This window comes from Drosophila arizonae, chromosome 5, assembly GCF_054131065.1.
Source record: "Drosophila arizonae isolate 15081-1271.41 chromosome 5, UAZ_ARI_1.0, whole genome shotgun sequence".
NCBI classification, from domain to species: domain Eukaryota; kingdom Metazoa; phylum Arthropoda; class Insecta; order Diptera; family Drosophilidae; genus Drosophila; species Drosophila arizonae.
The window spans coordinates 26,137,039-26,150,717 of record NC_142925.1 but is presented as its reverse complement, the minus strand read 5'-3'; the positions used below and the strand labels follow the sequence as shown (position 1 = coordinate 26,150,717).

Below are 13,679 nucleotides of genomic sequence, written 5' to 3'. Positions count from 1 at the left end.
TTGAAATAATTTTGATCATTCTTATCGATAGTTGGCTTCTTGCCGACATTAAGTAAAGTACCATCGGCAACACGTTGTTTGCAAATTTAATTGATTAGATTTTATTTGTATTTGATATATACAATGTCGTAATTATATTTATCGGTCAATTGATTAAGAAATATTTAGTTTACTGGAAAATATTAGCAGCTTGTCTATTAAAGGACGTGTAAAGGCAGCCACACACCTCACGTAAAAATGGCGCAAAATGCACCCAACTGTAAAGACACACAGGTATGCCGATAGCTTTTTTATAAATGGCTATGTATGTATATATAATTTCATTTTATTTATTTTGCTGAATGCTCTATTTCCAGGAAATTCAATTCAAATTGCACGACAAGTTTTTGGCGTTTCGAAAATGTGGCGATCCGCGCAGCAACGTTAATCTATTAGCAGTCTCCAGCAGTCGTGGACTGCTCTTTGCCGGCAATCCCAATGCGCCGGAATTAAAAAGTATTTTCACTATTTCTTGTTAGTTTTTGAAACACACTAATTTGAAGTAATCTCTGATTGATAGTCATCATCGTTAAGGATATAGCTGCAGCCAAGACGAGCGGAAAGCAGCCTTTGGCGCGACTCGTCAATCTACCTAATAAGCCCAACATCATATCCTGCAGCGCCGATGGAAACCTGCTGGCCATTAACTATACGCAACCGAATGGCACCAGCATGCTGCCCATATATGCCGTGCAGTCTTTTATGAGCCCCGAGGTTCGAATCGTGTATAATATACGATTAGCTCCCGAGGATAATGTCCTCGGGTTGCAGCTGCTGTGGAATCCAGTGCTTCCTAACAGCTTGGCTGTGGTGCTAAGCAACGGAGGATTGGCAATGTATGCTCTAAAGGATGGCGGCAATTTCGAGCTGCATTCGCTGGACAAGAGTCAGCAGGTGAAGTGCGGCTGCTGGTCGCCCAAGGGCAAGCAGCTGGTGCTCGGCTTTCCCAGTGGTCGCCTGCAACAGTTCAAGCCGGATCTAACACCTGCCAAGACGCTGCCTTGCCCACCTAATGTGCACGATGGCCCCTTCGACACGATTGCCGTGCACTGGTTGTCCACGTTCCAGTTTGCTGTGATCTTCTTGCAGCAGGGCGAAGACTGTAACCCTGCCTTGTACATAGTTAATGCACCCAAGGCGGGCGTGCCCACCTATACGAACTACTACGACATTTGCTACAGTCTAAATGGACCACGCAGTCATCAGTTCCAATTCACGCATGTGCCCCAGTGGAATCTTCTCTTGGTTAGCTCTGCAAACGGCGTGGAAGTCGGAGTACTGGGCACCTCGGAGGCGGGCGATACGCCCAGCTGGCAGCAGCTAACGTTGCTGGACGAGGCGCGCATTGAGATGCCGCTGAGCGAAGCTACACAGGAGGAGACATTCCCATTGGGCTTCGCCATGGACATCTCCAGCACACATCAGCTCAGCATCAACGACCAACAGCTGCCCACCATGCCAATGGTCCATGTCCTAGGCACCGATGGCACCTTGCTCACCTTTAACTTTCTCAATCTACAGCCGGGAGCCGTTTCCATTTGTTCTCCGCCGCCGCCCTTGGCGGACACTTCAGGAAAATTTGTTACACTGGATGCTCTATTGGGCGCCGAGCAGCAGCCACCAGCAGCTGCGTCAGCAGCAGTTGCACCTGCAGCGCCTGCAGCTCCAGTAGAGGCCAGTACGCCCGCCCCCCTTCAAGACATGTCCTTTGCCTTCACATCCAACATAGTCACTTCCACTCCGGCGCCCACGAAGGATAAGCCGTCGTCGATGTTTGCTGGCTTTGCTGCCAGCGAGGCCAACAAAATGCCGTCCACGTTTAGCAGTGGTTCCACTGCCTCGCTTAACTTCGGCGCTGCTGCAGCCAATTCGTTGCCTGCGCCCAGCTTTGGCGGCTTTGGAGCGGGCAAAGCTGCACCCACGGCATCGACATCTATGTTTAGCCTGCCAGTCGGGGGCAACAGTGCACCAGGCTTTAGCAACTTGAAGGCAGCTGCTCCTGCTCAGCCTGCTCAGCCACTCTCGACCATGCCATCGGCCGCGTCTGTTGCCAATAAGGGCAACAGCAGCAGCAAACCTCTTTATACAGTGCCGCCTATTTTCACGCCCGCTCCCGCTGCCACTGCTACCCCGAAGCAGCCGCCGGCGGCGAGCAAGAGCTCGGATTTCAGCGCGGGCGAAGTGGACGATGTGATCGTAGAGATCATGAACGTGCAGATCAGCGCGTTCACTGAGCAGATCGAGCAGCAAAAGCAGCAGACACGAGCCCTACTTGCTCAGGTAAGACTTATGCCGCTCTGTGTCATATGTAATACAAGAATGAAAACTTGTTCATAGATTGAGTCGCCATCCACGATCAAGTCCTATGCCAAGCGACTGGAGGATCTGCAAGAGCTAAACGATCAAGCGAACGATGTAGACTTCGAGCTGGATGTTCAGGGGTTGCGTCATGCTCTGAGCGAAGCCTATGTTATGACCGCCGACTGTCGCGCCAAGCTAGAGGTCTTCAAGAAGCCAGAGTGAGTGGGAGAGCCAACAGTGCTTGTCTACAATTCCATGTAAAATTCTTTTCAGCATAACGCGCCTGATGACTTCCACAAACTTTGATGCAGCTGGCCGTCGTATACTATCCCGACTGCAGAGCTACTTGGCTGCCAACCAGGCGCAGCTGCAGCAGGTTCAGCAGCAAATCGACGCTCAATGGGAGCAGTACCAGGACGTGCTGCGTCGCAATTCCAAGTCCAAAATGAATATGCCCTGTTTGGAAGGCATCTATCAGCGTTTGACGCGTCTACAGAACTCGACCTCCGATCAGCGCATCCTGCTGAACAACATTAAATCGAAACTAAAGGAGCGCGGATTGCTGCAGTCCGCCATGTTAAACCAGGAGTCCAGTCGCAATCGTACTAATGAAGCGTGTGTATACAGTATATTGAATGTAAATATCTTTTATTACCCCATTGCTTTCGCGACAGCATCGACACTTTGGCGGACTCCATACTCTCCATGAATTTGAGCCATGTGGTGGACACAAACCGCGCCAAGCTCTCGCAGCAGAAGCTCAAGAGCATACGACAGCTGCTGCAGCAGCGCCCCGTGACCGTCATCCGTCCACAGAGGCCGGATCGTGTGGGTCTTAAGTCGGAAGTGATTTTGGAGACAAAGCTCAAAGCAGAGCTCAAGAAAAAGACAGAGACGCAAGCAGCCGCAGCCACCACTGCAGCTGCGCGCGCTAAGCCAGCTGTGGCTCACAAGGCGACTCAGGCAGCTGCTGCAGTGCCCACGCAGCTGGCCAAACCCACGGCCTCCAAACCCACCACCTCCAAGCCGGCAGGCACTGCTGCCGGGGAGAAGGCGCAGAGCGTACCTGCTGTGGCACCTGCATTGGCGCCTACGCCTGCGCCGTCGTCGTTCAGCTTCAGCCAGAGCAGTCCGTTTGTGAAAACTACGGCGTCGACGGTGACCACGACTACGGTGAGCACTGGCGAGGCTGCACAGCCCAAATCATCATTCTTTGGTGGCGCTGGTGGTGGCGCTGCGCCATTCAGCTTTGGTGGGGCGAAGCCCATGATGTCTTTTGGCGACCAAAGTGCGACGTCCACGTCGCAAAGTCCAGCTGCGGCTGCCCCCTCTCCCTTTGCGGGCTTTGGCAATCTCAGCCATCAGCCATCAGCTACACCCCCCAAGGAAGTGAGTGTGAAGCCGGCAGAGACTAAAAAGGATATGCCACCGCCTGTGGATCTGTCAGCCCCCGCGGCTGCTGTTACCGAGTCTGCGAAGACTCAGGCACCAAGCAGCGGCGCAGCAAAATCTGAGCCAGCTGCTAAGCCATTCAGCTTCTCTGGCTTTGGCAGCAATGCGGGCAGCACTGTTGGCGGCGGAAGTTCGACCTTCAGCTTTGGTGGCTTTGGCGGCTCACTCTTTGCAGCTACTACTTCTGCGCCCGCAGCTGCTCCAGCGGCTGCTCCTCAAGCGGCAACCACGACAACCGCAAGCAGCAGCAAGCCCGCTACAACAGCTGCGCCCACTGTGACAGAAGCAGCTACAGTTGCTAATCCTGCTGCAGGCAGCGATGCAGCCAGTTCCAGCAGTGCGGGCAGCACCACTTCGTCTGCTGCATCCATTACCACCAGCAGTGCTCTGCCCATCGACAATTTATTTGGCTCTGTGAACATATGCAAACCCCAGACTAAGGACAACGCAGCAGGTGAGTAATTCTAACTTGAAACTCCTTGCTCAATTTTTGTTAATCTTCTGTTATTCCAATCACAGTCACTGCACCGGCCAACATCTTTAGTGGTTTCCGTCAAAGCGCCACTAGCAGCTTTCCAGCTGTTTCCGCCGCGGGCGATGCCAGCAAGAGTTTGTTTGGTGGCGCAGTCAGCTCTGGTGTTGCAGTTAGCCAACCAGCAGCAACACTAGCAACAACGACAACAGCAACGTCTACAGGGTCAGCATTAGCATCAGCAGCACCAACAGCAGCTACAGCTACTCCTACAGTTGCATTGCCAACGCCATCAGGAACACCAGTTGCAACTCCAAGTACATCTGCAGCGACAATTGCTGGTGCCACAACAGCACCCACTTCCACAGCTATGGGAGTCAGCAGCACGAATGCAGCTGCTGCACCAGGCAGCAGCTTCTCATTCGCGAATTCCTTCAGCAACCTGGGCGCGACAAGCGCATCTGGTGGCTCTACAGCAGCAACCAGCTCAGCCACATCCGTGACGAGCAGTACACCTGGCTCAGTTTTTGGTGGGTCGAACGCCTTTGCCCCCGCTACAACGGTCAGCAGTCCGTTTGGAGTCACTGCTCATACTGCAGCTAGTGTTTCGCAGCCGCCGTCGGGCAATATTTTTGGCAATGTGCCCAAGCCGGAGGCAAGCGTCTTTGCTACCAGCTCAGCTGCACCTCCCACTGGTCTTTTCGCGGCTGCAGCGACGAGCAACCCGTTGCCATTTGGCAGTTCACCTGCCGCACCCGCTGCCACCGGCGCCAGTTCTGGCGGCAGCATTTTTGGGCAAGCTACGGCTCTAAAGCCCTCCGGTTTTGGCACTGCTGCCAGTGGCGGCTCCATTTTTGGTGGTGGCAGCAGTGCTGGCAGTCCTTCGCTCTTTGGCGGCGGTGCTGTTGGCGGATCCTCCATTTTTGGTGGCGCTGGCAATAACACGCAAAGTCCTCCAGCCGCTGCGCCCTCTGGGCCCATCTTTGGGCAGAGTGTATTTGGTCAGTCGGCTGCCTCTGGTGGCGGAAATCTTTTTGGCAATGCCAGCTCTGCCCAAACTCAGCCATCGGCCTTTGGTGGAGGCGGCTCAATTTTCGGTGGCGCTGCCAGTACAACCTCGCCAATTTCCTCAGGAGGTTCCATCTTTGGGGGTTGCAGTAGCTCTGGTGGCTTTGGCAGCTTCAGCCAAACAACACCTACGCCTGGCGCTTTTGGCGGTGGCGGCGTCTTTGGCCAGAGCGGTGGCAACTCGGTAGCTCAATCCGGGTTTGGCTCGCCTCAGCAGCAAACTCAACCGCCCACTGTTGCCTTTGGCGCCAAGCCCGTGTTTGGCGGTAGTCCTGCCTTTGGCGCAAGCCCCACATTTGGTGGCGCGCCCACATTTGGTAGTCCCAAGGGCTTCGGCACGTTTGGAACCAGCTCCGGAATCGTAGCTCCTCCAGCTTTTGGTGCTCCAGCTAAGCCGCCAGAGGGTAATATCTTTGAAACGCTCGGTGGCACCGACACAGGTCTGTCCTTTGGCAACTTGGCCCAAACAAGCAACCCGAACAACCAGAAGCCAAGCTATGGCGGGTAAGTGATCTCTCTGTTTTCGAATTGGGTATCTGACTCTTCATTTCTGATTTCATTCCACAGCTCCTCCTTCATGACCTATCGATGAATTGATTGCCTTGTTTGTCCTTAAGCGATGACTTTGAATGTGAATTGAATTGAATAAACTTTGATCATATATGTATCTATAAGCATAAGCATAAGTGACTTTCCTTTTAATTTTAATCGAACAGTTGGAAAACTCTTCTCGTGCATAATCTGCTGGACTTGGAGAAAGTGTAACTTTTTGAGCTGGGAAGAGTTGGCACATTTGGAGCAGTCTCGAAAACAAATTTACGGTTTGAATGATAGTTTCATAATTTCGTAGACTAATATAGAAACAAATATTCCTTACGGTCCCATTCAAACGTCACAGCGACAACAAATACGCGTACGCCACAGACGAAATATACCAACTTGTGGGGTCATCCGGAGACGAAACCTCCTGCTCCTGGTGATAAATGCTTTTGACTTTAACTAAATGCCGCCACAATACTGGACTGGCACCCAGAAGGACATATCCACGACTTTGAAGAACGGGTTTGAGACTGGGATTAAAATATACATATGTATAAAACAAATCAGAAAAAAACTGCACGGTATTGTTGAACATATTTATCATTTTTATTATCAAATAAATATTACACACGGAAATTAAAGCATTCGATGTGCCTATAATGTTATGTCGAAAATGTTATTTTCTTTTTGAACTTTCTTTTGTAAGTTGGATTTAGCCATCGATTTCCTTTAGGGCTCAAGGCCAAGACAGAAAAACAATAATAATAATAATCATAGTTTATAATAATGATAAAAACGGAACTGAAGTTAACGTTTAGCAACAGCTGTTACACATTTAATTTTCGATTGGTTACACATATACAATAATATGCATATAATTAGTGCGCATAGTTATACATTAATAAAAATATATATGTAGTACATATTCATACATGGATATACGTATATATAGCATGTAAGGACAGAACTAAACAAAAACGTTGACGAAATAAAGGCGAACGCGAACGTTTACAAATAGTATATGTCGTATATAGCATATGTATAAATAGTGAAAAATAGACAAAAACATTTTACATACATAGAGTTATACATACATATAGCATACATATATAGATTAGTATAAATAATTATGTATATATATTTATATATAAAGGTTTAGGTTTAGATTTAGGTGTAGGTTCTTTAAATGCAATTCGTAATTTGTTTTCTTTTTTTATACTTTATAATATTTAATTAGGTCTAACTTAGGTTGGTAATTGTTAATTGTTAGAGATTTACATGCGACTACCCAGCTTAGATGTTTGTTATCCGATTTATGTTTAGGATTTTCTTTACTTTTTTTTAGTTTGTTTGCTTCTCATTTGTTAGTTACGTTTAGCACACATTTAGTTACAGTTAATATTATTATTATTATTACTTTTTATTATTATCATCCAATTTCTATTATTTTTTACACTAATGCTAGAAAAACACTTTGCAACAATTGTTGAAAATTCGTAAGCATTTTGTTCTTGGTTTTGTTTTCATTTCATTTGCTTGCTTGTTTTTGTTATTGAGCAACTTACTAACTTAAACAGAATTTCGTTAAGCATGCTTATCATTAGTATTACCGTTTTTACTCGTTTCTTTGAATGCACGGCGCGTTTAAAACGACCGTTACATATTGTGGTGTGCAGCTGATTTTGAAGTTTTCGTATTATCGTTTCATTGTTTTTATCGGTTATCGTTATCGTTTTAATTTTTTAAACAACTGTATTCTATCTACAAAAGGAAACTGTTGCTACAATTCGATTCTCTTTGACAGGACGCAGGCGAGGGAATGTTCTTATATATCATCTTTTTAAATATATATATATATTTATTTTTTTGGGCGGGGCATTTATTTGTGGGCGTGCTTTGGCGACGTGGGCGTGGCACATGCAATGACTTGCTTAAAGCTTGTACGCTCGACCATGTGTGTATGTGTGTGTGTGAATGTTTTGAAATTGATTAAACGGGAAAACAGGTTTGGAAATACGAAAACAAGTTGGGGAAAAAGAGAGGAAAGTTCAAATATCCTTAGATTTTTGGCAGGGGCTACAGTTGCGTTCATATACATATAGTCGTATAGTTTTCAGTTAATGTGTGCTTTTATATGTACATCGCCTGGGTAGCTTGCTAGTAAGTATATAAATATTGTATATGTATATATATTTTATATATAAGAAGCGGAAGTATACTAGAAGTATGGGAAAATGCAAAAGCAGGGACGCTCCTAGGGACAAAAAAAAGTTTGCATAAATGTTTGATTTGATATATGTATGTCTGTATATATAGAGAGCAGAAGTGGAAAACTTGAAGATAATAAAATTTAAATAATGTTAACACAATTGTTAAATTATTAATGTGACAACGAGAGACTGTTTCAATGTAGTCTCTGCTGTTAATATATAGTTAACATGGTGGTATTAACAGTATCAGTCATTTAACTGTAAATGATGACGTTAACAGCCTTACGTAAAAGGGAAAGATTACTTGATGTTTTTGACACTTTAACCAAAATAATGCTGTTAATGAGTTAACATTATCTTAACAGTTTGTCAACAATATTTAGAGTTAGTTTAAAGGAAGTTGGCGAATTTATATCTAAAGCGGACGACAGTTTTCCAGATCTACCTAATAGAGAGTATATATGTGTATATATGAATATAAATATGACATATGATATATGTATATATATATGTATGTTTGTGGAGGCCATATAGAGTGAGCGCAGTAGTAGTAGTATTAAGGGGTAAAAGTTGTGCCTCCTGTGCTAGTAGTCAGAGTGGGTTAGAGAAGTAGATCAGAACAACAAATGATGATAATAATGTTGATAATGATGATGATAATGATGATGAGTCTGATGAGTCTGTGCTTCTCGAGGATTTACGTTCGGATTGGGTTCGGGAAGGTATTCGAAGCGGATCGAATACCCATTGTTGTACTACCAGTGCATCAGACGCAGCTGATCGAGAATGCGCTGCTTAAAGAAGGTGCCAAGCATTCCAAAAACTGTGGATACGGCAGCAATGCCCATCATGACCTGCATGACGCAATGAATGCCAGACAGTTCCTCGTCTGTCTGCCGGTGGCGATGGCGCGTTCGGTGGTGACGCCGGCTGCCCAGCCCGCTGCTCTCGTGCAAGCGCTGCAGACTCTCCATGTCTTCATCGAATTGCGGTATTATGGCCAAGTTGATGACCTCCGTTTTGGACAGCAACTGTTCGTTGGCAATTGTGTGAGCTTCGGTGGCGCCTTTGCTGGTGGCTTCATTGTGCTCTCGCTCCCGCTCCCGCTGCCGCTCCAGCTCACGCACGCGCGATCTCTCGTCCAGCATGGTATTATCCAGACTGAAGTCAAAGTCACGTCCTGTGGGCAGTTGGCCCAGCGAGTGCGGCAACTGCTGCTTGGAAGTGGGGTATTCGGCCAGATTGACCTTTGTGAGGAAGTGCAGGCTGCTGCTCGGCTTGCGCTCGGCTTCTTGTGCGGGCTGAGCAAGTAGAGAGCGGGGTGTTGCCTCAGTGACGCCCAGCATGGGCATGTGATCACGCACACGCGTCTCTTGGAACTGATTTTTCTTGATGCCCAGCACCTCGGACAAGGGCCGATTGATCATGGGGAGCAGTGAATCAGAGGTGGGTCGTATTATGAAGCTGCCACCGTTTGGAGCATGGGCCGGCGGTTCCAGTATCTCGGGCTGCATTGGCTTAGGAGTCACAGCTGAGCCCGGGGCTGGAACTGGTCTGTCTCCTGCGCTCTCGTCCTCGCTGTCCGTGTAGACCGAGTCGTCGGAGGAGTCGTCCGAGGAGTCGTCACTGTTCCCCTTGGCCTGCTCGGATGCTGACTTAGCAGAGCTGGAGCTGGTGAACTTATGCGTGAGGTTGCGTATGGGCTCGTACTTGGAGCTCTCCGAATCACCGCGATAAAGCAGCGCCACCTTGCCATCGGGTGTTAGTACGGGCGTTATTTTCGGATGTGGCGACGGAAAACGATGACTGCTCTCCGGATCCGGTGACAATGCATCGAAGTCTGTGAACTGTGTCGCTGGCTTCTGCGGCGCCTGCTTGTCCAGCTGCTTGTTCGCATGCAGCTGATGCTGCTGCTGGTCCCCATCGGCATCGGTGGGCGTCTGCTGATAGACAATGCCCACCTTGCCCAGGGGCGTGGATATAATTTTGATCGCATCATTGCTATTCTTGCGGAAATAATGATTCGAGCCGGAGTTGCTCTTCGAGCGTTGCGACCCAAAGAAGCCAGCGCTGTCGCCATTGTCAGGGTATTCATCATCGACACCGTCATCGTTATCCTCGCCATCCTCATCATCGTTAGCAAAATGGCCGCTGCTCTCGCGCAGATCAATCGCAGTGCTCGGCACGGCCACCGCCACAGCCGGCTCCTGCTGCTGACTCTCTGTGAGCAGCTTCTTCCGAATATTCTCCAGGTGCAGTTGCCTGTAGCTGTTGTTTGGCCTGAAGCGTGACTTGTAGCCTGCGCCGCCGCCGGCGCCGCTGCCCTCTTCATTCACGAAATGCTCCTCGTCGGCACGCGGGCGCGTTGTGCGGGGTCGCTCCAAGGCCAGACGCTCATCGTCCTCGTCATAGCCCATGTCTTCTTCTTCGGCACTCAACTGCGGCTGCTGTTGGGCTGTTGCTGAGATAAGACTCTTGGGATCTGGCAACTGCTCCGGTTCCTCATCATCCTCATCATACTCATCATCTTTATCTTCATTATCATCATCCTCATCTTCATCGTCATCATCTGCAAATAAGCTCATCACCTCGTCATCATCATCATCGTCTACGTCCTCGCCATGGAGGTCCGCTTGCATGCGTTCTGTGTCCGCCTCAATGTCCTCCATGGCATAGTCATCCTCGCCATCCATCGCAGCCGAAGCCGCCTCCTGTCTCTCGTCAGCAGCAGCCACGCCCAGCTGCTGCTGCCCCGTGCCATTAAATCTACTGCTATGCGGCTTAAGACTAAGGTTAATACTACTGCTACTGCTACTGCTACTGCTACTATTTCTACTACTATTATCATCATTATTAGAGTTACTGTTATTATTGTTGTTACTCATATTATAAGTTAAGTTTAATTGTGTTCCTAAACTAACATCTAAGCTGCTATTGCTTCGTATAAGCAATGGGGTAGTCGCATCTTTCAGTCAGTAGCATTTCTTGGTGCACCCGCACTTGCGCACAATATCCAAGTTCTTGATATATTTGCGGTTGTTGCTGCATACCATGCGCACCTGTTGAAAGAAAAGTGAATCAGGTGATTACGTCATAATTAATTGGTTTTATATAACACTGGATAAATATTGTAAATATTGTAAATATTCTTTTATGAATACAATTAAGTGGTTACTTTTTTGGTTACTTTTTATACCCTGAGCCCATTGAAAATGGGAAATCTGGGTATAATGGTTTTGTGAAAAAGTATGTAACGGGCAGAAGGAGGCGTGGCAGACCCCACAAAGTATATATATTCTTGATCAGCGCGACGAGCTGAGTCGATATAGTCCTGTCCGTCTGTCCGTCCGTCCGTCGATAAATCATCCGATAACTTTTTCATCGAGAATAATCGAAAAATTGATTTTGTTTTTCGGCCTCATTGGAATACTATTAGACCTGGAGACTTCAGATTTACTGTGTATATACATATGAAGTCTATATGGGCGCCAATTCGCCCAATTTGTAAAAAACGCATTTAATGTCTAGAGACTTGTGCTTTGGAATACATTCAAATAATATACATTATGATTACGTTCTGAAAGTTTCATTGAGATTGTACGTCTAGAAATTTATTTATTCAACAAATAAATTCGTATAATATTGCCCACATTGCAGCGCAGCCCAAGTGCGCGTTCTAATACGTGCGTGTGTATGTATGTGTGTCAAAAGGAAGTGCAGGCTGATTAGAATATCAGATTAGAGGGTTCAGGGTATCTCCTAGTCGAGCGGTCTCGACTAGAGTCTTCTTACTTGTTTTATTTTAATTTTTAGCAAATTCCATTTGGGAATTTTGAACATTTGTAGAATAATGAACATTTTGAATAGGGTAGGCCATAGGCAGATAGAATCAAATGGAAAATTGAGGCAAGCCTAGATTCTGGATGGAAAACATATCCTACGGGTAAGGCTTTCAAGTATGCCCGAACTGGGCTCTTGGCCAACATAATAATAGCTATAATTGACATGTGAAATCCTTTTCATATATGTATGAATGTAGTTCTTTAATTGGTGGTATAGAAGAAATAAGTATATATCTAATGGAATAATTTTTGCACTTACCTTGCGTCTTCGCACAATTTTGGCCGCGCAGCATTGATTGCCGCAACCGCCAACGCATTTGGCGTACTTCAGCGGCTGCCTGGAGCGGCAGTCGTTCTCCGTATAGTACTCACGCACCTGCTCCTTGCGACACGTAGCGGCGGCTGCAGTGAAAAGTGGAACCGAACGGGAAAATGCAATTAGTGAGCCACCTTTGACAAGAAGACGGCGGCGTCGGACGGCTAATGAGATTACGCACACACACCCACACATACACACACAGACACGCCTGGAACACCTGTCCCTTTTTACTAGTCGAGATACATGAGAGATGAAATGGGCGTGTAATGTTTGATGTGTGTTTGATGTAGGTTTTGTATGTGAGTATATGAAGGTGTGTGTGTGAGCAAGCAAATGAAGTTATGCAGCATAGCCTAGCGGATGCGTTGCGATTCGGGGCAGCTGGGTGAAAGGCTGTCTAAGTTGTCAGAAAGTTGGTTGGCTGGCATATTATACGGTTTCTTTGAAGGCGCAAGGCGTGGCATCAGTGTGAAAGCCGGCATGTAAATTATAACTGCCTCTAGCCCCCTCCCTCTCCCCCTCACCATACTGATGAGAACTGCCAACGAGCTGGTACAACTTTACGGAAACTTTATAATATACATATATTTACACTCAATTTGCTCGATGTAACGGAAGCTATACCCTATGCATATGATAAGTGGCGAGAGCTTTATTTAATTCCTAGACATTTAGAATCGGAACAACAAGGATATTAATGATGCCAATCTCCTAATTGCCAAAAGTTTGAAACAATCGGTGGGTGAAGTATGTATCTCTAGTTGTTTCTTGAATATCTGTTATATTTCGAATAGTATTCAGCCCTTATGATGGCAATTCGCGCTAAAAACTCGAAATCTAACAATGGATCTTTATAGACAGATATATGATATATATTTTATGGAGCTGCCACTTCTCCTCCTGCCTGTTATCCTACTATCATTCTCATTTAGATATCGATTACTCCTGTTTATCGATTATCAATGAATAGACTACGAGAGGCGATATATACATATGTATGTGCATAATTGGAGGGGGATTTCTTAAAAATAAAGCTAAACATTTCATTTGACATAATTTAGACATGTTATAAATCTCCCAACCTTCAAGAATTGAGTAGTTTGCCTACCGAAATGGTAATCCCTAATCTCTAAATAGTTTCTATCCTATTGTTTCTTGAATCGTAGCACGCAAACCGCTTGAGCTGATCGAATGTATGTTGGAATGAGAGATCGCAATATGTACCCGTGATTGTTGGGGGCTCTGTGATGCCCTCACCTTGATCGCAGTAGCGTCCGCGCTGGCCGTGCTTGCATTTGCACTGATAGCCATCCTTGGAATTGGCATTGGGCACACAGCGACTGCCGCGACGGCACTTGTGCTCCGAGCAGGGATCGACGGGCTCCTGCGTGGATTAGCAAGGTGATTAGCAAAAGTTTCATTGGTAGCTATCCTAC

The 13,679-nt window shown here is 46.9% G+C and overlaps 2 protein-coding genes across 2 annotated transcripts in view; one reads left to right on the top strand and one right to left on the bottom strand.

Moving 5' to 3' along the window:
- Positions 1 to 6: 6 nt before the first annotated feature.
- Nup214 (nuclear pore complex protein Nup214) lies at positions 7 to 6,012 on the top strand. Its single transcript, XM_018011403.2, has 8 exons — positions 7 to 273; positions 357 to 495; positions 560 to 2,319; positions 2,377 to 2,558; positions 2,614 to 2,955; positions 3,015 to 4,246; positions 4,312 to 5,836; positions 5,900 to 6,012. Exons 1-8 carry the CDS (start codon positions 238 to 240, stop codon positions 5,922 to 5,924), a joined length of 5,241 nt encoding a protein of 1,746 aa, XP_017866892.1. The 5' UTR covers positions 7 to 237; the 3' UTR covers positions 5,925 to 6,012.
- Positions 6,013 to 6,679: 667 nt separating this feature from the next.
- Positions 6,680 to 13,679, bottom strand: part of sli (slit guidance ligand) — a 41,703-nt gene continuing 34,703 nt past the window's right edge. The window contains 3 exon segments of the mRNA XM_089471158.1: positions 6,680 to 11,141; positions 12,184 to 12,326; positions 13,468 to 13,627. Coding sequence (XP_089327284.1) covers positions 8,838 to 11,141; positions 12,184 to 12,326; positions 13,468 to 13,627 — 2,607 coding nt within the window. The 3' untranslated portion in view covers positions 6,680 to 8,837.

Excerpts from the sequence above, each read along its gene's own strand:
- Nup214 (XM_018011403.2), top strand. The coding sequence starts at position 238 with ATGGCGCAAAATGCACCCAACTGTAAAGACACACAG. Across the intron at positions 2,559-2,613 it reads GAGGTCTTCAAGAAGCCAGA|CATAACGCGCCTGATGACTT; the intron begins GTGAGTGGGAGA and ends AATTCTTTTCAG. Across the intron at positions 5,837-5,899 it reads CAGAAGCCAAGCTATGGCGG|CTCCTCCTTCATGACCTATC; the intron begins GTAAGTGATCTC and ends TTCATTCCACAG.